Source organism: Myotis yumanensis, unplaced genomic scaffold, assembly GCF_028538775.1.
Source record: "Myotis yumanensis isolate MYYU_CA2020_CCGP unplaced genomic scaffold, mMyoYum1.0.hap1 SCAF_5, whole genome shotgun sequence".
In the NCBI taxonomy this organism is placed as follows: domain Eukaryota; kingdom Metazoa; phylum Chordata; class Mammalia; order Chiroptera; family Vespertilionidae; genus Myotis; species Myotis yumanensis.
In genome coordinates, this window is record NW_027223756.1 from 355,175 (window position 1) to 377,431 (window position 22,257).

Genomic DNA, 22,257 nt, shown 5'->3' on the forward strand with positions numbered 1-22,257 from the left:
ACAGATATCTCTCATTGCGATGTAATCAGAGCCATCAACGTTCCGCCATAAGGTTTGTGCCTTTTCCGTTTCGTTTAAAAACTCCTCCTCCCCCACTGCTGGGAAGGCCGCTCCTTACTCGCTCATTCACGCATCACAGGGTTCCTTTTCCTTTAGGTTTTCATTCACTTCGAAAACAGTTTTATTGAGTTTATTGAACAAAATACAGATAACGTCAAATAAGAAACCAGCCTGACACTCCTGCTTGGATAGAGCCACCAGCAGGATGTTTCTGTGCCTGATGTAGGTGTGCCTGTTTGTGTGGGTGGGTGCGTGTGCGTGTGTGCACACACACGTGGACTCGTAGTGAACAGCCCATCCCTTTCTGAAGGTGGCTCATGCCCTGGTCCCCGTGACTCCCAGGGCTGGCCTTGCTTCCGGAGCTGCCTCCCCTCCCGCAGTCAGCCTGTAAGGGTTAGGTTCCCTGTTGTGACCATTCCCACCCATTCCATCACCTGGAGAATTCTACCCCTCCCCCCCTCCTCCTGAGGAGCTGGACCAGGCCCTCCCCCGTCAGAGCCGCTAGGTACCAGATGGGCTCATTGAAACCAACTCCCTGGTACACACCAGCTCCAGCCAGTTCCGTCCAGTGGGTATCAGACCAACCAGTTGGACTCAGTGAAGCCAACACAAACCAGATGGAAGGCAGGCAGGGTGGACGTGGTCCCGTGAGGGAGGATCTCCAGGCACGGTTGGTCCAGCAGTCCCAGTGGGTGGGGATTCCTAAGGACCCTCAGGGTTTTGTTGACGCCCTTTTATTATCTGGCACCTACCAGGGCCCCACCGACCCTCACCAGAATCTTGTCTCCTCCCCCTCTTATACCATGTGAGTTGGCACCTTCCTAGTTCAGTGTTGCTGGAGAGAGAGAGAGAGAGAGAGAGAGAGCGCGAGCGAGGGAGAGAAACATTGATGTGTGAAACATCAATTGGCTACTTCCTGCACACCCTCTACTGGGGATCTAGCCTGCTACCTGGGCGTGCACCCTGAGTAGGAATTGAACCCAGGACCTCTTGGTCCATGGGATGTTGAACTTTTTTAAAAAGCTGCCTTTGGTCATTTGTAATATTGGCAGGAAGGTTGATTCTGTGACCCGCCTTTAGTGCAGAACCCTTACCCAGAAGCCTCCACTGACACCTCCGCTCACTAGAAGCATTCCAGCCACATACGCAATGTGACATTTCCTAGGAGCCACGTTAAAAAAAGAAGCAGATGATGCCAGCTGGAGGGGCTCAGTGGCACCGTGTGGGGTCATGGACCTGGAGGTCAGCGCACACGCCTGGGGTGCAGGCTCCATTGCCCGCAGCGGGTGTGCAGGAGGCAGCCATTGATGGTTCTCAGCAGTGATATTTCTCTCTCCCTCTTCCTCCTCTGAGAACAATAAAAAAATATTTTAAAAAAGAAGCAGATGAAGTTAACTGGAGAATGTATTTTAATTAGCTAGTATATCCAAAATATTACAAATTAACACAATATCTTAAAATACTGAGACACCTGACCGTCTTTCTTTCCCGTAGTCCCATAAACTGCGCGTGTCCCATGCGCCCCCGGCCACCGCCAGAGCGCACAGGCGCGAGCGGCCGGGGACGGCGGCAGGTCTGCACAACCGGGACCTCAACCTCCCCAGTCCAGCCCCCCACCCCCCGCCGCGCCCCCTCTCCACGCCCGGTCAGCACCGGCCCCGGGGGGACAGGCGCCGGGAGCACGTACCGGTGACCCCGATGTTCACGGAGAGCCCCGAGGCACGGGCGGCGGTGACCGCGCAGGCACAGCGGCCGCTGCACAGCCCGGGCCCCCGCTGCGAGGAGCGCGTCCCCATCCCCACGCCCGCGCCGCTGTCCCCGCAGGCGGCGCCCTCCCCCGGCCCCGCGGCAGGCTGCCCCCGGCTGTGAGCGCCCCGCCCACCGGAGCCCGCTCCCTCCGGGCGCAGTGATAGAAAGCAGCTTCCGGTCCGCCCCGCACACGGTCCTGACCCGCAACGGGCGGCGCGGGCGGGGCTCGGCCGGACCGCGGGGGCGGGAGCAGCGTCCAGGGCGCGGCGCCAGGAAGGGGTCTCTCCGCGGGTCCGCGCCTCTGGGGACGCGCCGCGCAGCTGGGGGTTGGGGGCGCCGGGAGGGCTGGGAGCCGCGGCGAGACCCGGGATCTCCCGAGACACCGCCCCGCCCCGTTCGTTCCCTCGCCACCGACCCCGCACGTTGCCCCGCCCCGCGACTCAGCCTCTGCTCGTGATTGGCCGTGCTTCTAGACAGGCCGCATCCTCATTGGCTGAGGGTTCCAGATGGCGCGGTCGGGATTGGTGAACGTCCTCGTTGATCCCGCCTCAGGCCCCGGACGCGGCGCGCGATTGGCTGGCGCCGGAACGGTCTGCTCCCGGGCCGGGCCGGGGCGGCGGCGACTAGGCCTCAGGCAGCGGCGGTGGTGGTAGCGGTGGCGTCGGCGCGAGGCAGGTGAGGTCCTGGGCGGGGGTCGGGCCGGGCCGGGCCGGGCTCGGGGTGCGGCGGGTGCGGCGGGGTGGGCGCCCCTCACGGCGGGCGGGGGCTGCGGGGACGCGCCAAACTGCGGGCCCCGCCTGCGCCGCCAACGGCCGCCGCCCCCGCCTCAACGCCCTCCGCGCCGGAGGCATTCGCGGCCTGCGGCCCCTCGGCCCGGCCCCGCCTCCGCCCCGCCTCCCTCCGTCCGGTCCCTCCGTCCTCCGTCCCCGCCCTCAGCCCGCGGTGCTGCGGGCCGCCCGGAGCGGTGGAGCCGTGTCCTCCGGGCGGCGCTCCCCGGTTAGCGCGCTGTCAGGCCGCGGCCGCCCGCCCCGCCCCGTTCCCGCCGGGGTCCGTCTGTCAGCGGGTCATCTGCCCTCTGCCCCGTCGGGACCCGTCTCCCAGCGCCTTTGGACGCTTTCCCCGAACCTTCAGCGGCACCTTCTCGTTGGGCAGCAGCGGGAGCGCCGCGCTCCCCGCGGGCGTCGGTCCGGGTCCCGCGGCGCGTGTGCGGGCCTGACCCGCCGCCCACGCCTGGGCGGTGGAAGTGGGTGCCAGGCTGTGTCCTCAGAAAGGCGGCCTGCACCTGCTCCTGCCTCTGCACCCGCTTCTGCCCCTGCACCCGCACCCGTTCCTGCACCCGCACCCGCTCCTGCCCCTGCACCCGCTCCTGCCCCTGCACCCGCACCCGTTCCTGCACCCGCACCCGCTCCTGCCCCTGCACCCGCACCCGCTCCTGCCCCTGCACCCGCTCCTGCCCCTGCACCCGCACCCGCTCCTGCCCCTGCACCCGCTCCTGCACCCGCACCCGTTCCTGCACCCGCACCCGCTCCTGCCCCTGCACCCGCTCCTGCCCCTGCACCCGCACTCGTTCCTGCACCCGCACCCGCACCCGCACCCGCTCCTGCCCCTGCACCTGCTCCTGCCCCTGCACCCGCTCCTGCACCCGCACCCGCTCCTGCTCCTGCTCCTACACCCCCACTCTGCGTTCACAGACGGTTCCCTGCACCCCTCACCCTCACCCTCCGTCCAGGGCCGGTTCCCTGCACCCCGTTTCTCAATGGCCGAGTGACACCCCGTTGTGTGACTACCCCGCAGCTCTTTCACGTTGTTCCCACCGTTGCCGGAGGCCAGTGCCGCGGTGACCCGTGTGCACATCTCCGCGGGGGCACCTGTGTGCGTTCTTCAGGCGCATTCCTGGGCGTGGGCTGCACTGTGGGCCCAGGGGGAACTGACTTCAGGGGACCCTCCACCCTGTTCTCCACACGGCCGCCCGCCTCGCATCCCACCAGCCGTGCAGGGGTCCCAGTGTCCGCACATCCTCACCAGCATTTCTTTATTATTGTTTTGTTTTTTTAAAAATACGTTTTGTTTCTAAACAATATTTTTATTGACTTCAGGGAGGGGGGGAGAGAGAAACATCAATGATAAGAGAGAACCATTGATCGGCCGCCTCCTGCACGCCCCCTACTGCCCTGACCGGAAATGGAAAGGTGACCTCCTGGTTCACAGGTCCGTGGGTCCAGGCCCGGCCACGGAGCCACACGGCCGGGCTGTGGATTGTTGTTTTACATCATGGCCGTCCCAGTGGGCGTGAGGTGGGATCTCAGTGGCTGTGGTTGTGTCTCTCTCTGCTTCCTGTGTGGCTGCCCTGGAGAGTTGTCCCTGCAGTTCACGCTTTAAAGGGTGTCGGTCTCTCTGGAGTGCAGAGTCCGCGTGGGCTCTGGGGCCGGGCCCTTTCCCACACACTGTCGTCCCTTCTCTGGGTGCCTCCTCGCTCTCTTGACAGTGTCCTTTGATGCACGAAAGGTTTCATTCTCAAGGATGTCCACTTAATCTGTTTTTCCTTTTATTTTTTTATTTTTTAATATATTTTATTGATTTTTTACAGAGAGGAAGGGATAGAGATAGAGAGTTAGAAACATCGATGAGAGAGAAACATCGATCAGCGGCCTCCTGCACATCTCCTACTGGGGATGTGCCCGCAACCCAGGTACATGCCCTTGACCGGAATCGAACCTGGGACCTTTCAGTCCGCAGGCCGACGCTCTATCCACTGAGCCAAACCGGTTTCGGCTGTTTTTCCTTTTATTGCTCGTGCTTTTGGTATGATCATAAGTAGCCATGGTGGAATCAAAGCTAATACAGCTTTGCCTGTGTGTTTGAGTTTTTCAATGGTTTAGCTCTTGCGATTAGGTCGTGGGCCCGTTGTGAGTGAACTGTGCGGGGGGTGAGGCGCTCCGGCTCCATCCTGTTGCCTGTGGACGTCCAGCTGTCCCGGCTCCGCTGTTGAGGAGGCTGTTTTGAGTGGTCTTGGCCTCTTGTAGGAAATCAGTGGCCATAAATGTATGGGTTTATTTCTGGATCTCAGTCTGTTAGTTTATATGTTTATCCTTATGCCAATAACGTACTTTTTTTTTTAAGTTCAAAGTGTGAGTCTTCCAACTCTTTTTCAAGGTTGTTTGTGGCTATTTGGGTCCATCGGTTTCATAAAAACTTAAGGATTAGCTTTGCCATATCTGCAGGAAACGCCATTGGGGTTTTGATAGTTGCACTGACTCCTCGTAGCACAGGGAAGTGTCACCAGGCTGACGGCCATGCCTGGGGCTGTCTTCCCAGTGACTGATGTCTTCTTCCTGTCACAGTGTTTGTTTGTTTTAAATATATTTGTATTTATTTCAGAGAGGAATGGAGAGAAAGAGAGAGGTAGAAACATCACTGGGTATGGAGCCCGCAACCTGGGCATGTGCCTTTGACTGGAATTGAACCCAGGACCCTTCAGTCCACAGGCGGACGCCCTATCCACTGAGCCAGCCCGGCTAGGGCCTTCACAGTGTTTTATGTTCAGCGCACCAGTCTTGCACTTCCTTGGTTAAATTTATTCCTAAGTTTGTTATTTTTTTCTGATGCTGTTATAAGAGGAATTGTTTTCCTAATTTTATTTTCAGTTTATTGTTAGTGTATAGAAATGCAGCTAATTTTTGTGTTGTTGACTTGTATGCTGTCACTTTTACAATTTGTTTATTAGTTGTAGTATTTTTTTGTGAGTTCCCTAGGATTTCCTACATAGGAGGTTATGGCACCTGTGGTGGAGGGAGCTTTTCTTCTTCCTTTGGACGCCTTTTATTTTCTCCCCTTGCCGAATGCTCTGGCCGGGGTCCCGGGGGTGCTGAGAGGCAGTGGTGCCAGCAGGCATCCTTGTCTGTTCCCGATGATCCCAGAGGAAGCTCTTTGGTCTTCCCCCTGGAGTGTGAGGTTAGCTGTGGGCTTTAGTAAATGCCTTTTGTCAGGTTTCGACAAGTGCCTTCTCGCCAGTTGAGATGATCAGGTGGTTTTGCCTAACTGCTTCTTACCCAGACTTTCAGTGATCAGTTCCTGCTGTATTTGGTTCTGTCCTGCACCCTCACTTGCAAGTGTATGTGGGTGTCATGGTCTTGTCTTTGGGGGGAAAGGAGGGTCCATGATGAAATTGGATGATTTCTCAGTGTTCCTCATTGTAAGCCTTTGAATCAGGTTTCATTCACCATGTGTTTTATAGCTTCCAGGTTTCTCACTGTTGTCTTTTCTCCCTTTGGTTTTGTTCTTTGGGGTATACAGTGGGGCCTTGACTTAAGAGTTTAATTCGTTCTGAGACCGAGCTCGTTAAGGAGCTCGTTAACTCAAATTACTCTATCAACGCAATGCAAAAAATCCGCGGAGAGACAGCTGGTATCTCAACTCCTTAGTCGGGACACTGGTAAGTCAAGGCCCCACTGTATACATGCCTTCTAAAAGCCTGGAGGAGAGCGGAAGCTAACATCTATGTTCAGTGCACCATTTTTAAGTGGGAATTCCTTTGTGATCTAGTTTCAAAGGATGCTGGTGTTTGATAGGGTGTCTGCTCATAGCCATTGTCTCCTCACCCTGAATTTATGACAGTCAAATGGTCCCCAGGTTCTGCACACAGAGCTGGTTTGAATTTGCCCGCAGGAAATGCCTGCCCTACCTACGCCTCTCAGGTGAGCCCAGGGGACGCAGCCTCTGTCGTCAGTCGCTGCTGGTTTGGGCGGAGTGCTCGGAACCCAGAATTACACCTGGGTTCGTGGTGCAGGTGGGAACGAGCGGGGATGGCCGAGCACGAGGGATGCCCGACTGGACTTGAGTGTCTGTGGGCAGCTGTGCTCCCTGCCACCTGTGGGGGCCGCAGTCGTATTTAGTTGATTGGAAACCCTCTCATTTTCCTCTTTCCCTCGCTTCCTACATTTGGAACGCGTTGCTATTTTGACTGCTTACCGGACTTGATTTTCAGACAGAGGAGACGAGACTAGACTAGACCTGCTGGGTCTGTGTTGGAAACCGTTCACTCCCATTGGGCCAAAATAAACGTAGGATTTTCAGAGGAAGAATACTTACATACTCTCTTTATCCTGATCAGAGGCTGTGAGTGGCTCTCCTTCAGTAGTATCTGCGTGGCTTGCAGCCTGAACTCTAAGGAGCCAGCTGGGTAGCTGGTGTTTGGCTTTTTACTGAGTCGCATGGGGGCACTCGGTGAAGGCCGCTCGCCCTGAGTTTTAGTTGAGGAGGTAAGAACTCCGTGACAGATGCTTTTTGACGTTTGTGCCAATAACCCTGCAGGTCCCGGACTTAAGTCACGTGGGCGTGATCGTGTGCAGATCAGTGATTGGCAGTGGGGTCAGAGGCGCTCCCAGGGGTCGGGCCTGAAAACAGCGCTGTGCTTGGCTGCTTGCTTTGGTCTTAGTCATTCCATTTGCTTGGTTGCATCTTAATTGACATTATTGGGAGATGTCAGCTATATCTAGACCAGTGATGGCGAACCTATGACACGTGTGTCAGAGGTGACACGCGAACTCATTTTTTTGGTTGATTTTTCTTTGTTAAATGGCATTTAAATATATAAAATAAATATCAAAAATATAAGTCTTTGTTTTACTATGGTTGCAAATATCAAAAAATTTCTGTATGTGACACCGCACCAGAGTTAAGTTAGGGTTTTTCAAGATGCTGACACGCCGAGCTCCAAAGGTTCGCCATCACTGATCTAGACTATGAAAAAGATCAATTTAATGATTGCTTCACTTGCTACTTAGGCTGCAAGCCTTTTTAGTCCTGGAAGGCACTCGCTTTCAGCTGCTACTTGGCGTTAGAGGACAGGCATCACAAGGGCGATGGGAAACGGTGTGGATGGCTGTCTGCATTGATGTACGCATGCAGTCCTGTGCCTGCTGCTCCTCGTTCGCATTCCCAGCTGGACTTGGGAATGAAGCGGGGCTGACACCGCTGTTCTGATGGATGAGGAGAGAGGTGCTTGGGATGCCCTGGGAGGACTGAGGAGGCCGGTCCTGCTCTTCCTGGTGCATTCAGCACTGGGGCGGGGTTTCCTGGGTGTGGCCGGGCAGGAGCAGAGTGGGGAGAGAGCAGGGAGCCTGCTAAGTGCTACAGGAGAGGGTAGTTCTTGCCCTCGAGAGCTCAGGGTCTAGCGCCAGCAAGAAGTGGTCGCCCCGGGGAGCCCAGGCAGAGGGTGATGCCCTGGGAGGAGGCGCTGCTGGTCTGAAGTGGGTGGGGCAGGCAGGCCAGTGATTGGACAGGTGGATGATTCCGAGGCAGGAAGCAGGCAGAAATGCTCTCCAGGGGGTAAGAGGTGCCTGCCTCACTGTTTGCACAGGGAGCTCAGATGGGGTAGGTGAGTTACACTTGGCTGGGAATGTAGATCACATCAGTGAGAGTAAGAGAGCCCGTGACCGACTGCCCGTGTGTTCCTGGGCCAGGGAAGGCCTTTTCAAGCCGGACATGAGAGTCAGCCAGCTCAGTAACAGAAGGGGGGCAGGGGGTCCCTGGCCTATGTGATAGGAGTACGGTTAGCATCCTGTACGACCATAAGGAAAAGACAAACCTCCCACTGGTCGCCTCACCTGCTGGCCCGGAGCCCCCCGAGTCTGCCACTCCCTGTGGGTTAGGAACCTGTGGGTGTGGGTCACCCCAGGCGTCAGTGCACAGCAGTGCCGCTGAGGGTGCTTGCTGTGGACACGCCCTTTCCGTTAGGAATCGCCGGGTGGGCAGCCCTCCTAACCCGGCCGGGGCACTGGCTGTCCGACGGTTCCTGCGTGCTGGGCCCGAGGCTGCAGCAGGCTTGTCCGTGCTGTGTGCTGAGAGGCCCGCACAGAGCACACCCCTGGCCTTTGGGCTTTTGCTGGCACACGGGGAGCACTGCTGTTAGAGGAGCTCTTGTGGGGAAGGTCTGGGCGCGTCCTGGGAGGCGTAGGGTGAGGTCTCCAGGGAGGCATTCGCACTCCTGGAACTCAGAGTCCTGTTGTTACGTGAACAAGCGTATCGAGCCTCCACCTCTTCCTGCTGTTTCATCATTTCCAAAAAAAGGAAAGAAACATCACATCTTGGCGAGAAACAGTCTTTCAGTACAGAGTTGCTGCTGGAAATAGCTGAGTTCTATTTTTATTCTATTGCTTTGTTTTTAAATCTACTTGTTGTTTGTAACAGCATTTCGCCCTATGTAGGGCCGTGCCCAGCAGGTTAGGTGTATTAACTGATTGCACCGCGGCCGCTCAGGAGGGTGAGGGAGGTACCGTGGGTGCTCCCAGGAGCAGCCCTGGGTGGGGTTCGGTGCCTCCCCTCCGGCTCCTGAGTGCCACAGCGGAGCCACGCCCAGCCAGTCTGGCTGCCCCACTCTGCTTCATACTGAGCGCTAATTTTTTTTCTTTTTGAAAGTATTGTTTATTGGGTTAACTGCTTTTTATACAACCAATACTTAACTCTTAAAAAAATTCAAACGGTACAGAAGGGATAAGTGGAAAGGAGAAGCCCCATTCTCTGTCATTTATCATTAAACTTAGCGTAGGGCTTTTCTGGATGTTTAAATACTCAGGTGTTCAGATAGCATCAGGGCATCCTGCAAAGCCCTTTCACATGTTTCCAGGGGAGGGTCATTCATTTCTGATTGGCTGTTTTAAACAATCAGTTCGTTTTTAAGGTGACTCAGTATAAATCATAGTTGTTTTTTAATGAACATTGTTTTGCTTCTTTAAAATGGAAATAGAATGAGATGCCAGTTCCTGTTTATGATGTTGTCGAAGTCCTTACCTGGAGCACGGTCTTGGAAATCATCGTGTCTGACCCAGTTTGCGATTTTTTAAGTCTATAGGCAGAAGTAATGATTGTTTTTATTAGTCTTCACATTATTTGGTTTTACAGAATTAAGATCCTGAGCAGAGTAATTATGTTAAGGTTTAGTACTGATTTTTAAAGGGGCACGCACCTTGGAATTTTAGTTTTAAAGGTGAGTCTTTACAACAATGAAAGGCCTAAATGGGCACAGCTGCCCTTTGGAACCAACGCAGGTGATTAAGGAGTGTGAGGGTGGAGCCGGGGCAAGTGTGTGTGTTGTCTCCCCCTCCCCCTTTTCTCTGGAAGGTCCTGAGGGGACAGCCCAGCAGCAGCGGGTCCCCCATCCGGAGCTGTGCTGGGCTGGGTGGAGGGTCCTGCCTGTCGCTGTCTTCTTGGATTGCTGCTCTGGGTGCACAGCTCTGATGGGGTCAGGGGTGGCGTGCCATTTCCACGGGGTGAGGAGGTTTCTAATGGGACTGCCACGTCAGCTACCCTGTTCAGCTGGGCTCCCTGTAGTTGCAGCTGCTTCGTCACGACTCAACCAGTGACAGTGCCTTCCCAGCAGGCCCGACTGCTTCCTGCGTGCACATGCACCAGTCGTTCCTGGAGCTGGCAGTGGTGAGGGGCTCTGCCACCGCACCCCTTCCCTCCAGACTGAGCGCCCCGGGAAAGAGTGGGGCTACCTCACTTCAGAGCTTCAGAGCCCGACAGTGCTGCTGTTTCCTCTCTCCCACCTGGTGTAAGTGTCACAGAGCCGCTGGAGCAGGTGGGGGGTGCTGAGGGAGGAGCCCGAGTAATTTAAGAAGCACCTTAGCTCTGTTTGCAGCCCAAGCAGGACATGTGCATTGGCCTGAGCTGCTGGCCTGCATGTCCTCCCTAGCAGAGCAGGTGGAGGAGGCCCGGGCACCTATGCACGGGGCTTCCTGCTCCCTTGCAGGTGGCACTCTTGGCCCACATTTCCTGGGGTGTACGCATCCTGTTAGGTCTGGCAGCTCAAAACCGAAAGCTGTCCACCCTTAAAAGTACTCTGTACGGGGGCAGGAGAGGCTCCCGGGTCCCCTGCCTGCGGCCGGCTGGGCTGGGCAGCCTGGGGGAGGCCTGATGCAAGCCCAGCCCCTTTCCCCGTGGGGCAGGCATCTGGTAGCTCACAGCCTCCCTCCTGCGGCCCAGGCCACTCCCTGGGACCTGCCGGGGACCAGGACCAGGTCGGACCAGGGACCACACTTTAGGGGAACAAAGGGAGTGGCCCCGAAGGGATGGAAAAACAAAGGCCCCTCTTTTCACATCAATTTGCAAAATGTTAACTTCAAATTCTTTACAGGGTTTTCTGATGCCGTTAAACCTGTGTTCCGTCCATTTCCCCTGGCTGTCGCAACACTCCTCAGAAGTTGAAGGGAGTCTCAGGCTGAGGCGGGTGGGGCCGCGCCTTCGGCCCGGGTACCAGAGGAAGGCTCTCGGGTCACATGTGGGCTTTAATTAGCAGTGATGTACACGGGACTGGAAGCCGCATTTTGAAATGCTCAGCATGTCTATTTGGTTTTCAGTAGATAAGCTTTCAGCTCAGATAGGCTTCGGAGAAGCTGGCGCTGGCTCCAGTGAGCCGTCCCGGCCTGCGGCCCCGCGGACAGACTTGGTCTTTTGTTTCCGCCAGGGGTGAGTGGCTTCCCTCTCAGGGATTGCTAACTCAGAAGAAAACGACCTTCTTTTTAAAAATTAAAAGCATAGGCTCTGTGACTTTATTCCAGAGTGAAAGCTGGCGTCAAGGGAGCGTTAGCCCTGTGTCGGGCACACCTTCCATGCCTTTCCCTTGGTCCCGGGCTGTGCTTGTCCCTGAGAACATAGCATGGAACTCAGCTCATGTGCTTACGGAGCAAACTGGCCTGAGCAGGGAGAAGCAAGGCCTTCTGACCAGCACCCTGTGCCCTGGTGGCTGCTGGGGCTGGCCATGGGCATCGGTGGTCTCTCCGCCGTCCGGGCCTGAGCCCACTGCCTGGATCCCCACGCTTCTGCTGCTGTTCCTCCAGTGGGCTCGCCTTTGCGATTTTATCACATGTGTAGCTATTTGACCAAAAATGTACGGCTGTGCCTGTCACTCAGCTGTGCCCCGTTGTCAGCTGTGGGTTTTTAGCCTGTCACTCGCTTCCCCTCACGGCCAGTCGTGGCCCTCGGCTCTTTGATGGAACTTTGCTTCAGAGACAAGGAGCTCCATTTCTCTGTAAGCCGTGGCCTGGGGAGGGGTGCGGCCCAGCTCCGTCTGCGTCTCATTGGAGCGTGGTTGTAGCATGTCCACACCTCTGAGCGCTTCTGGAAACATTTGTTACGCATGAGAAGTGACCCAATCTGTCTCTTCAGGTGGATGAAAATGTGAGAACGTGTTAATGTAACTTTTTAAAATAAAGGCTGTGGGTTCACGGTCCTGTGTGTGTCCTCACCAGGCCCAGTGACGGAGCCACGGCCAGACCCGCTGTGCCTGTGCCTGTGCCAGGGCTGGGATGTGAGCCCGGTGGCAGGGCTCTGTCCCTCGGAGCCCGTGCTCTGGTGCCTCCGCATCACAGTCCTGGTCTGTAAGCTCAGCGCCGTCGCTGGTCGGCGAGTGGTCTGTGAACCAGTCCCAGGAGCGCTCAGCCGCGGAGCACTTGGCGCTGCCAGCTGTAGAGAGCGGTCGGATTAGGTCCCTGGGTTACTGATGGTCACAGTGCAGGACTGTAAAATATTTTTATTTTATTTTATTTTATTTTATTTATTTATTTATTTTTTCTGTAAAATATTTTTAGCCCTAACCGGTTTGGCTCAGTGGATGGAGCGTCGACCTGCGGACTGAAGGGTCCCAGGTTCGAGTCCAGTCAAGGGCATGTACCTGGGTTGCGGGCACATCCCCAGTAGGGGGTGTGCAGGAGGCAGCTAATCGATGTCTCTCTCATCGATGTTTCTAGCTCTCTATCCCTCTCCCTTCCTCTCTGTAAAAAATCAATAAAATATATTTTTTAAAAAATACTTTTAAATATTTACGTGAAAGATCACTTTGGCAATGAGGTTAGGGAGCTTGGGTTTTGTGAGTGAGGAACTAAAAGGGACTGAAATAAAAGGAGGCGGCTCTCCCCCAGAGGCTGAGCAGCCGTGGGGCGTCAGTCCTGGTGCCGTGCAGCAGGCCCTGGTCGCCTAGTGAGTCACAAGTACACATCCTCCCGCCGAGCCGGCAGTGCCCTGCTGCTGGGTGTGGCTCCGTTCCCGCCGGGCCTGGCCTGACTGAGTGGGAGGAGCCCATCCACCGGCTCCTGGTGGCTGAGCCTCCTGGGACCTGTTCTGAGCCACACGGAAGGGTGGGGTCCAGTGACGGAGCGAGGCTGCTGAGCAGGTCCCGAGCAGCTCCTGGTGACGTAGCTCTCACGGGCGTCGAGGGTTAAGGGTGTGTTACTGACGCAGGGAAGAGTGCTTCGGGTCCCGGGAGGAACCGAGCAACGTTGGGATGTTGGTTAAAATGCAGGGGTTTTGTAGTATTTGGTGAAATTAATAGGCGAATAAAATTTTTATGTATAAACACTGGCCTTTATTTCTATGGGTACTTCATTTTTTAAAGAATATTTAGATTGTTTCACAGAAAGTGGTGTGAAGTACATTTGTCTTAGCTTATACAAATCAGTCATTTTATTTAATTTCATTTTAAAAATTCAATTTATTTAAACTAATAAAAACTCCAAACAGTTCACCCATTTTCCCCACTTCCCATCTCTGGCAACCACCATTCTGTTCTCTAATATTTTTGTTTGTTCATTTATTTAAAAATTAAAAAAATTAATTTCCTATAAGAGAGATCCTATGGTAGGTGCCTCTCTCTGTGTGACTTCACTTAGCAGAAGGCCCGAGGAGTCCGTCCGTGCTGAATAACACTCCGTTGTGTACATGCGCCTGCTGCTGCGTTCGCTCATTTGTCGATGGACACGGCGCGTCATGTCTTGGCTGTTGTAAATGCTGCTGCAGGAACATGGAGTACATAGTCTCTCTGAGTTAGTGGTTTCATTTTCTTTGGATAAAAAACCAGAATTGCTAGGGCCTGTGGCAGCTCTAGTTGTAATTATGTGAGGAATCTCCACGTTGCTTTCACAGTGGCTGCACAAATTTATATCCCCACGAGCAGTGCACGAGGGTTCCCCTTCCTCCCTCCTCGCCAACACGGAGCTCTTGGCTCGGTGATGACAGCCTTTCTACAGGTGTGAGGTGGCATCTCACTGCCGTTCGGTCTCCCCGTCCCTGGGACCGGGGATGTGAGCACCTGTTCACGTGCCGGTCGGCCCCCTCTACCTCTTCTTTGGGAAAATGCCCATTCAGGCCCTCTGCCCGTGTTTCCTTTGGACTGTTGGTTGTTTTGCTGCTGAGTTGTAAGAGTTCTTTGTATATAATTTTGGATACCGACCCCTTATCAGATACATGACTTGTTAATGGCTTCTCCCGTTTGGTCGGTTACCTTTCCATTTTGCTAATAGAACCATTTTCTTTTTTTTATTATTATTAATATATTTTATTGATTTTTTACAGAGAGGAAGGGAGAGAGATAGAGAGTCAGAAACATCGATGAGAGAGACATCGACCAGCTGCCTCCTGCACATTTCCCACTGGGGATGTGCCCGCAACCAAGGCACATGCCCCTGACCGGAATCGAACCTGGGACCCTTCAGTCCGCAGGCCGACGCTCCATCCACTGAGCCACACCGGTTTTGGCTGATAGAACCACTTTCGTTTGATGTGGCCCCACCTGCTTGCTTTTGCTTTCGGAGTCACACCCGCGACCTGAGCAAGCAGCTTGTTGTCACCACTAGGTTCTCTTGCCTTTTTCAGGCCTTACATCCAGGTCTGTGTGTTCGGTGTCAGACAGCAGCCCAGCCTCACTGTCGGCACGCGGCTGCCCGGTCTTCCCAGCACGTGGGCGGAGAGACTGTTCTTTCCCCACCGCGCGTTCCCTCCTGTGTCGTCGAGTAACCGGTCGTGTGTGCGAGGGTTTACTCCTGGGCTCTCTGTTCCATTCCTCTGTGCGTCCGTTTTTATGCCGATGCCGTACTGTTTTCATTACTGTAGCTTTTTTATGTAGTTTGAAATCTGGGAGCATAATGCCTCCAGCTTTGTTCTTTCTCAAGACTGCTCTGGCTATTTGGGGTTTTTGGTGGTTTCATACAAATTTTTGGATTGTTCTATTTCTGTAGAAATCAGTCATTTATACATAAATATTTTTTTGTCCAGGATGGTTTTTATTTTTACTTTTATCTTCCTTTAGATTATTCAGCAACAGATTGTGATTCTCATTATTACTGTGAGCATTAAAAAAAAGTTGGAGTGACTATGTGTGTGTGTATGTCAGAGAGAGAGAGAGGAAGAAATGTTTTTAGACAGAGGAAAGTTTGAATCATTCCAAAGAAATCTAGTTGACAACCTGAGAAGCAGTGTGCTCAATTCAACACTTTTTAATTTGAAAATAATGTTTTCTTCTGGGGGAAAACAAAAGTACAAGCAGTGCCTTAAGCAGTTTCTGACTCTGGAAACTTCGCTGTCTCGGGACGCACAGGCTGATTCTTGACTGTGCAGTAGAGTCTTTCTATTTTAATTAACAGCAACGAAAAGTTATTTCAGAAGCATGAGAACACATGACTCCTTCGGGAATTTAAAAATAGGTTGTGAAATGGTCCTTGGTCTTTGGGAAGTGCCCCAGTTTTCATAATTACAAGTCAGTCGATCCGGTGTCTCCCCGGGGTGCGTTTATGGGTCTGTCTTTTAGGGACTGAATATAGCAGCCGTGCTCCTGCACTCACGTGTAATTATGAAAACCTTCTGTCCTTTGTTTTAAAGATCAGAAACACAGGACTGCTCGCTAGCGTTGCTCCATCAGCAGACGGTGGCGGCAGGCAGGGCCTCTGCGTGTGCGCTCACCTAACCTGACCTGCTTTTTCCACCTTCTGCAGTATGAGTTGAGACTGAACATGGACTTTTCTCGGCTCCACATATACACGCCGCCTCAGTGTGTGCCCGAGAACACTGGCTACACGTATGCACTCAGGTGAGCGTGTGTGTCTTGTCACTCCTCAATGCCATTGAATTAACGGGGCCTCTGTGGGGCTAAAATGTTATGTTTAGAAAGAGAAAATATCTATAAACTTTGTTATACTATTTGTTTATGCAATTACTGAACTGACATGGACATTGTGAGGGTGTTTTGAAAATGGTACGTTGCTGATGACTCAGTGATTAGTCATTGCACACGAAATGCTGCTTTAACTCCACCCAGAGGGCTGGCCCGGACCGAATCTCTGTGGTTCTGTTAGGGCTGTGTGACTGACACTCACGGCTGGGTCTCTTATCTCAGCTCTCCCGGGAGGACTGCCTTTGAGAGGAGGCACCACAGAGGGCGGGGCGGGGCGGGGCGGGGCGGGCAGCCAGGTCCCGAGCCCCCCCTCGCGGCGCTCGGCGCTCTGCTTGCACGTGCTCTGCCCTGAGTCTGCACTGAGAGGTGCTGACTTGTCCAGTTTATCAAACAGAAAGGATGACTGACAGGAACTTAAGTATCGTAAAACCACGGTTAGTGCCAACGGACTGGCCCCCGGATGGTCAGGATTTGATTGACAGGGTTTGCGCACACGGAAATGGCTCTTCTAAGGTGAAGTGTGAGGGGAACTTCAAGGACATGGGAGGGCATTTTAAGGACAGTACTTTTTTAGGGCATTAGTCAAATCTCACATTTAATGATTGTGTTTTCACTCACACTTTCCATAGTAACACACTCTTTATTTTGTTTGTTAAAAATCCTGTAGTATTGCGTTAGCCAGTTTGGCTCAGTGGATATAGAGCAGGGGTCCTCACACTACGGCCCGCAGGCCACATGCAAATACAAATATTGTATTTGTTCCCGTTTTGTTTTTTTTACTTCAAAATAAGATCTGTGCAGTGTGCATAGGAATTTGTTCATAGCTTTTTTTTAAACTATAGTCCGGCCCTCCAGCGGTCTGAGGGACAGTGAACTGGCCCCGTTTAAAAAAGTCTGAGGACCCCTGATATAGAGCGTCGGCCAGCGAACTGAAAGGTCCCAGGTTTGATTCCGATCGGGGCACATGCCGGGGTTGGGGGCTTGATCCCCAGTGTGGGGTGTGCAGGAGGCAGCCAGTCCATGATTCTCATCATTGATGTTTCTGTCTCTCTCTCACTGTTCCTTCCTCTCTGAAATCAATAAAAAATATATCTTTTTTTAAAAAGTCTTGTAGTATTTTATAAGAAATTGGGCCAGCTCAAGTAAACTATTCCTTATTCTATATTGTGGAGCATAGTTATTATTCTTGCTAATTGATTTTTAGCTTTTATAACCTATTTTAAATACAGTTTTTAAAAGATGCTTGTGTCTGGGTCTCTGTGTGGGGACTGCAGCACGGTGAATTCAGGAACTGCAGCCTTCCCTGAGGAGGAAGGATGGGCCGGGTGGTTCTGCAGGCTGTGCTGGGTCTTTGTCGAGGGCCCTGGAGACCAGGGAAGGGTTTTAACTAGGAGCAGTGTACCCAGGTCTATGCCGGGAAGGACTCGAGGCTGCAGTGTGGAGAAGGGGGGTCCCAGAAGTTTCCTCTCGGCCTTGTCCTCCAGACCCTCCCCGTCCTGCTCCCCCCGCCCATGGCTGACGCTCTGATCCCTCTCCTGGCTGGTGGGCTGGTGACCGAGCTCCCGGTGACCGCTCTGTGTGCAGCGCGGGAAGGCCGCTCTGCATTTCATGCCTGTGTCCCTGCTGGTGTCGCAGTCTCGCCCCCAGTGCGTCGTTTTGGAGCAGGTCTCTGCAGGGTGGACACTCAGCACAGCTCTGCAGAGCCTGACAATTGTCGCTCCCAGCAGCCCCCACATGTCAGACACCCAGTCAGTGCTCCAGCGTCCCGGGCCGTCTCCAAAAGTCAACCGGCACAGGACGCGCCCGCTGTCCTGCTGGGGGCCGTGACTGCGGGTGGATCTGTGCTTCCGGGGCTGCGGTTCGCTGGGAGGTTTGGTCGGCCCCAGGTTTCCGTGGTTTGTGGCCTGACTGCAGGCAGGTGGTGCTTCCTGCTGCACTCTGCGCGGCTGCAGGGGGCCTGCCTCTCCCTCAGTGGAGAGCTGGTCAGTGTTGTCCACTTGCCCCCTCGCTGAAATCCCATCACTTCTGCGGTGGTGGGCGTGGCGGCACTGGGGAGCTTGGTCAGGCCTCCTGCCCTGTGGTGGGCACCCTGCTGGGTGCAGGCCTGGCTGGCAGGAGCTGGCTTGTCAGTCTCGGGGGAGTTGGTTTTCTACCCCTGATCTTAACCAACAGGCCGAGAATGATGGGGGGGGGCGGGTAGTCAACAAGTCGGCTGATAAGGGAAAGGAAGGGCATGCTGTGATTACTTATTTATTTTACCACCGGAGAGGGGAGAGGGTGTCTGGACGTGGATGGTGAGGAGCCGTAGAGAGAGGCTGAAGGCAGCGAGAAGAGGTGCCTGACAGTGAGGCCCAGAAAGTGGAGGCGCAGTGTGATGGGCCCTGGGGTTCCCTGCACTGCAGGTGGCGCGTGACGGATCCTTCGTGGGCGGTCGGAGACGCTGCCTACTCTCCGAGCGGGAGAAGGAAGCAGGCCTTGGGGACTAGAGTCGAGGTGGAGGCAGGGGAGGGTGACCTGGAAGTGAGGAGGGGACAGAGTTAGCAATGCTGTCAGCACCTGGGACCAGGTGACCCACACAGGTTGCCCGGCACGAGCGAGGACCTGTGGGGAGGGGACAGAGGGATCTCTGGTCCTTGCAGCCGTGGAGAACTGAACAGAGAGAGCTGGGAGAGATGGCCAGGCCCTGGGACAGTGGTGAAGGTGGGTACCTTGTGGTGAAGGTCCAGAGAGACAGGGGATGAGGGGTCAGCGTGGGAGGATCAGCTTAGGGGTAGATATTCAGAAAGCACATCGCTGAGCATGAGTGTGGGGTCAGAGTCCCCAGCTGGTCACTGCACATGACTTGCTCGGCCCGCAGACCAGCCTTGGCGGGTCCCTGGCATCCACTGCCCACTGCACAGCTCCTCGCACCCAGGTCCAGAGCAGTTTCAGGCTTTCAACTGCAGTAGATTTCCTTCAGTCTTTGGATTAAAAGTGCGTCTAGATAGATTGTTTTTTTTTTTAGATAGATTTTTAAAGACCAGTAGGTGTCCATAACAACACAACTGAGGAGCGAGCCAGACTGAAACCTGGCCCTCGAGGGTGGAGCTAGGCTCCCTGTGGGGCTTGTCTGTGCTGCCGTCTTTATCTTCCGGTGATGTCACCAATGCTCTCGCCCCAGCTTCACAGAGAACCAGTGAAGGGCTTGGACACCCATGGACGCTGGTGCTGCTGGTTGGGTGCTTGGTTCCTCTTGTCTCCGCAGGCGTGTGTCTCCACTGGGGCTGCGGGCGCCTCTGCCTGGAGGAGCCTGTTTGATAGGATGGATGGGATGGCGGGGCCCAGCTCAGGCCGAGGCCACAGCCCCTGCTGTCCCGGATGCAGGTCCCTGTGGAAGGAGGGCTGAGCCCAAGGGGATTGCTGACCCCTGCCCTGCCCTCCCTGCCGTGAACCCAGCCTGGTTTAGCTCTGGGGACGGTAGCTCTGTGACCAGTTTGAAGAAGACCTTCCAGGTCTTTCTGTGCTTTATGTGTAAGGTGTGGTTTGTTTTCAAGTTTGTCTCAGTTTAGATAGGACAACCCTGGAGTGTGTCTTCCTGTGAGAGGAGATATAGACCTTTAAGGGTTCGGACAGCCTCACAGCTGAGGAAACATGGGCGTGTCATGTTTATCTCCTCCCTCCCCACCCCCCACAGGCGGTCTACATAGGCTGCTGTTGTAACATTCTTCCAGAAGCTTCTTCCTGCCCAGCTGTGATCTCGGGGTGGCTGGGGAGGGCAGGGAGAGAGCCGCTGCCTTTGCCTGTCCTCTGGATTGCCCGGTTGACTGTGCCCGCCATACGGGTGTGGCTTGGACAGAGGCGGGCAGACCTGGCCGTCACTATCCTTCCTGAGGTTAGTTCATGGAGGGCCTCCGTGACCCGTGGAGGGTCCACAGCTGCAGGTGGAGCTCTGTTTTGAAAGAACGTGATTTCCGTAAACAGAAGTCATCTATGTATAATCTATATATAAAAGGCTAATAGGCTAAGTGTCCGACCGGTCGCTATGATGTGCACTGACCACCAGGGGGAAGATGCTCAATGCAGGAGCTGCCAAGCGGCAGTGACTTGGCAGCAGAAGGTGATGCACCCCAAAACCAGAGAGGAGGGAGCCTGATCGATTCCTCGCGGGGCCGCGCGATCCCACCTTCAGCCGTGGGTTATGTTGTTGCTGGGGCACTGTCGGCCCGAATCTGGTTACTGCACACATGCATTTGTGTTCCACACCCTGTATGAGGCAACTTGGCAGAGTGCCCTCTCGCACTCCGGGACCCCTCGGGGGATGTTGGAGAGCCAGTTTCAGCCCGATCCCCGCAGGCCAGGTCGAGGGGCCCCACCTACCGGAGGGACCCCGCTCACTCCCTAGACGCCCTTCGAGCCATGGCACCACCCCGGGTGTGCCAGCTGGGGAGGGACTGCGGGAGGTTGGCTCCAGGGCGTGTCCAGCCCATCTTGCCCAGTCCTGCCCCACCGGCCACCTTCTAATTAATTTCCTTTCAATGTGCACAAATCCGTGCACTGGGTCACTAATAGTTGTATAAAATATTTTGGGAAGAAAACAGGCGATTTTAGCCTGTACTAAAATGATGTCCGTGGCCTCCTTGCTGCACACTCAGCGTGGCGGCCGCAGGCTCCCACTCCAGCCCCTGAGTCCACGGGAGCAGGCTCTGAAGGCGTGTGGCGTGTCCCATGCCTGTGCTGTGAAGCCCTGGTGCCAGCTACTGTTGTGACTGCATGTTCTAGTGTCAGACCTAATGAGTTTAGGAGGAAACTCTGTCTGTAATATCAAATGTAATGCAAAACTGCTCCTAAGCCCATTCACTTCACTCCGGTTGCCAAGTCCTTCCCATGCTGCCTTGGGCAGTGGGCGTCCCACACCACCGCTCCCGTGGGGAGCCTCTGCAACACGTGGCACTCCCAGGCACCCGTCCCCCACCCCCCAGCCGGTGCCCTGGGTCTGCAGTCCGTCTCCCTCAGCGTCTCGAAACCCTCAGCCGGGTCCTGCCCCTCCCCTCCTCGCAGTGACCTGTGCTCACCTCCTCCTACCTGCCAGGTGGTGGCTCCTCCCTGCTGGTGGCCCAGGAATATGTGTCCTGTGAGCGGGAGCCCTGAGCACGCTGGGCAGGGCAGGAGGCACGGTCCCACCCCGAGGTGACACAGAGCAGGCCCTCGGAGAATGGTTCTTGGTTTGGAAAAGCTTGCTACCAACACAGAGGGACACACCTTTCAGTTCACGCTAACTCCATGGAGGGCTGAGTGAGCCCCCTGGCTTGTGGCCTCTCGAGTTAGAGGCCAACGAGCAGATGGTCCAGCGCCTGCTCCCTCCTGTCCTGCCTCGGGTCACTTAGGACTGTGTGCGAGTCCTGCTCTGGAGGGTCGCTGTCGCTGCTGCGTCACCGGGTGTGGGGGACACGATGGCCCACAGGTGGGGTTCAGCATGGCGGCAGCGAGCGAGCTCAGGTCAGCTCTGACTCAAACAGCAGGCACGGGGGCTGGTTTCCCCCGCACCAGTCGGGTGCAGCCTGTCTGCCTTGTAGAAGAGTCACAGTGGTATGGGTGTTTCTGAAAAGGCGCCACAGGTCCCCCTCCTCTGTTAGGTAGGTGTGTGTGTGTGTGTCAAGTGGTGCTGTGAGCATGTTCCTCTGACACGTTTCTCTCCTTCCAGTTCCAGTTACTCTTCTGATGCTCTGGATTTCGAGACTGAGCACAAATTGGACCCCGTGTTTGATTCTCCAAGAATGTCCCGGCGTAGCTTGCGCCTGGCTACCACTGCGTGCAGCACTGAGGGGGGCCAGGCGGGGGACGCTGACTCCTGCCTCGGCAGCACAGCCTCCCTGAAGGACAGAACGGCCAGGTGAGCCCCGCCTTGGTGCTCACACACGAGCTCACACCAGGTAGAGCCCAGCGCACACACTGGTGGCCTGTAAGACCAGCTCTTGGATTTGAGGGCAGGCGTGCACACAGACCCACAAGTGGTCTCATGGCTGTGCTGTCAGTAGGGCTGTTGGCGTTGGTGTGCTGAGGGCTTACAGACCTGGGAGGGTGTGGGTGCCCCTCACGTGGGCACAGGCCGCCAGAGGCTGCTGGGCGGGGCCATTGCAGCCAGTCTGTTACTGAAACCTGTGCAGTACCAGACTGCCCGTGCCCAGAGGAGCACAGTGGGCGAGCTCGGAGTGGACCTGAAGGTCTCCTGTGGGCACGTGAGAGTGGCAGGTTCCCCTGCAGGCTCTGCTGTCGGGAGCGGGGAAGGTGCTGTCAGCAGGGATGCTGCTGGCCCAGCGGGGCTGACTGCCAGCTCCCACCCAGCATTGCTCCCTCAAGGGGCTTCTGCTCCTGGTCTTAGCAATCTTCAGGGTCTGAAAGCGTTAGTGTTCAAGGCCTTCACCTTTGTCACTTGTGCTCACTGGGAATGGGGGTTATTTTAGACCACAGCCTTTGTTTGCCGGACTTAATGCCTTTCCTGGTGACTGAGGAGTGGAATGGGGTGTGCCGGT

At 55.2% G+C, this 22,257-nt stretch overlaps 1 protein-coding gene across 11 annotated transcripts in view; it reads left to right on the forward strand.

The window, feature by feature from the left end:
- The first annotated feature begins 2,387 nt into the window (after positions 1 to 2,387).
- Positions 2,388 to 22,257, forward strand: part of SUN1 (Sad1 and UNC84 domain containing 1) — a 40,784-nt gene continuing 20,914 nt past the window's right edge. For 7 of the 11 annotated variants that reach the window (XM_070414221.1, XM_070414226.1, XM_070414227.1 and 4 more), the window contains exons 1-2: positions 15,570 to 15,664; positions 21,429 to 21,617. In XM_070414221.1, coding sequence (XP_070270322.1) covers positions 15,588 to 15,664; positions 21,429 to 21,617 — 266 coding nt within the window. In that variant the 5' untranslated portion in view covers positions 15,570 to 15,587. Of the gene's footprint in view, positions 2,485 to 8,782; positions 10,361 to 15,402; positions 15,422 to 15,569; positions 15,665 to 21,428; positions 21,618 to 22,257 lie in introns of those variants that run through there. The other 4 variants (XM_070414223.1, XM_070414224.1, XM_070414225.1 and 1 more) reach the window with 4 other exon arrangements.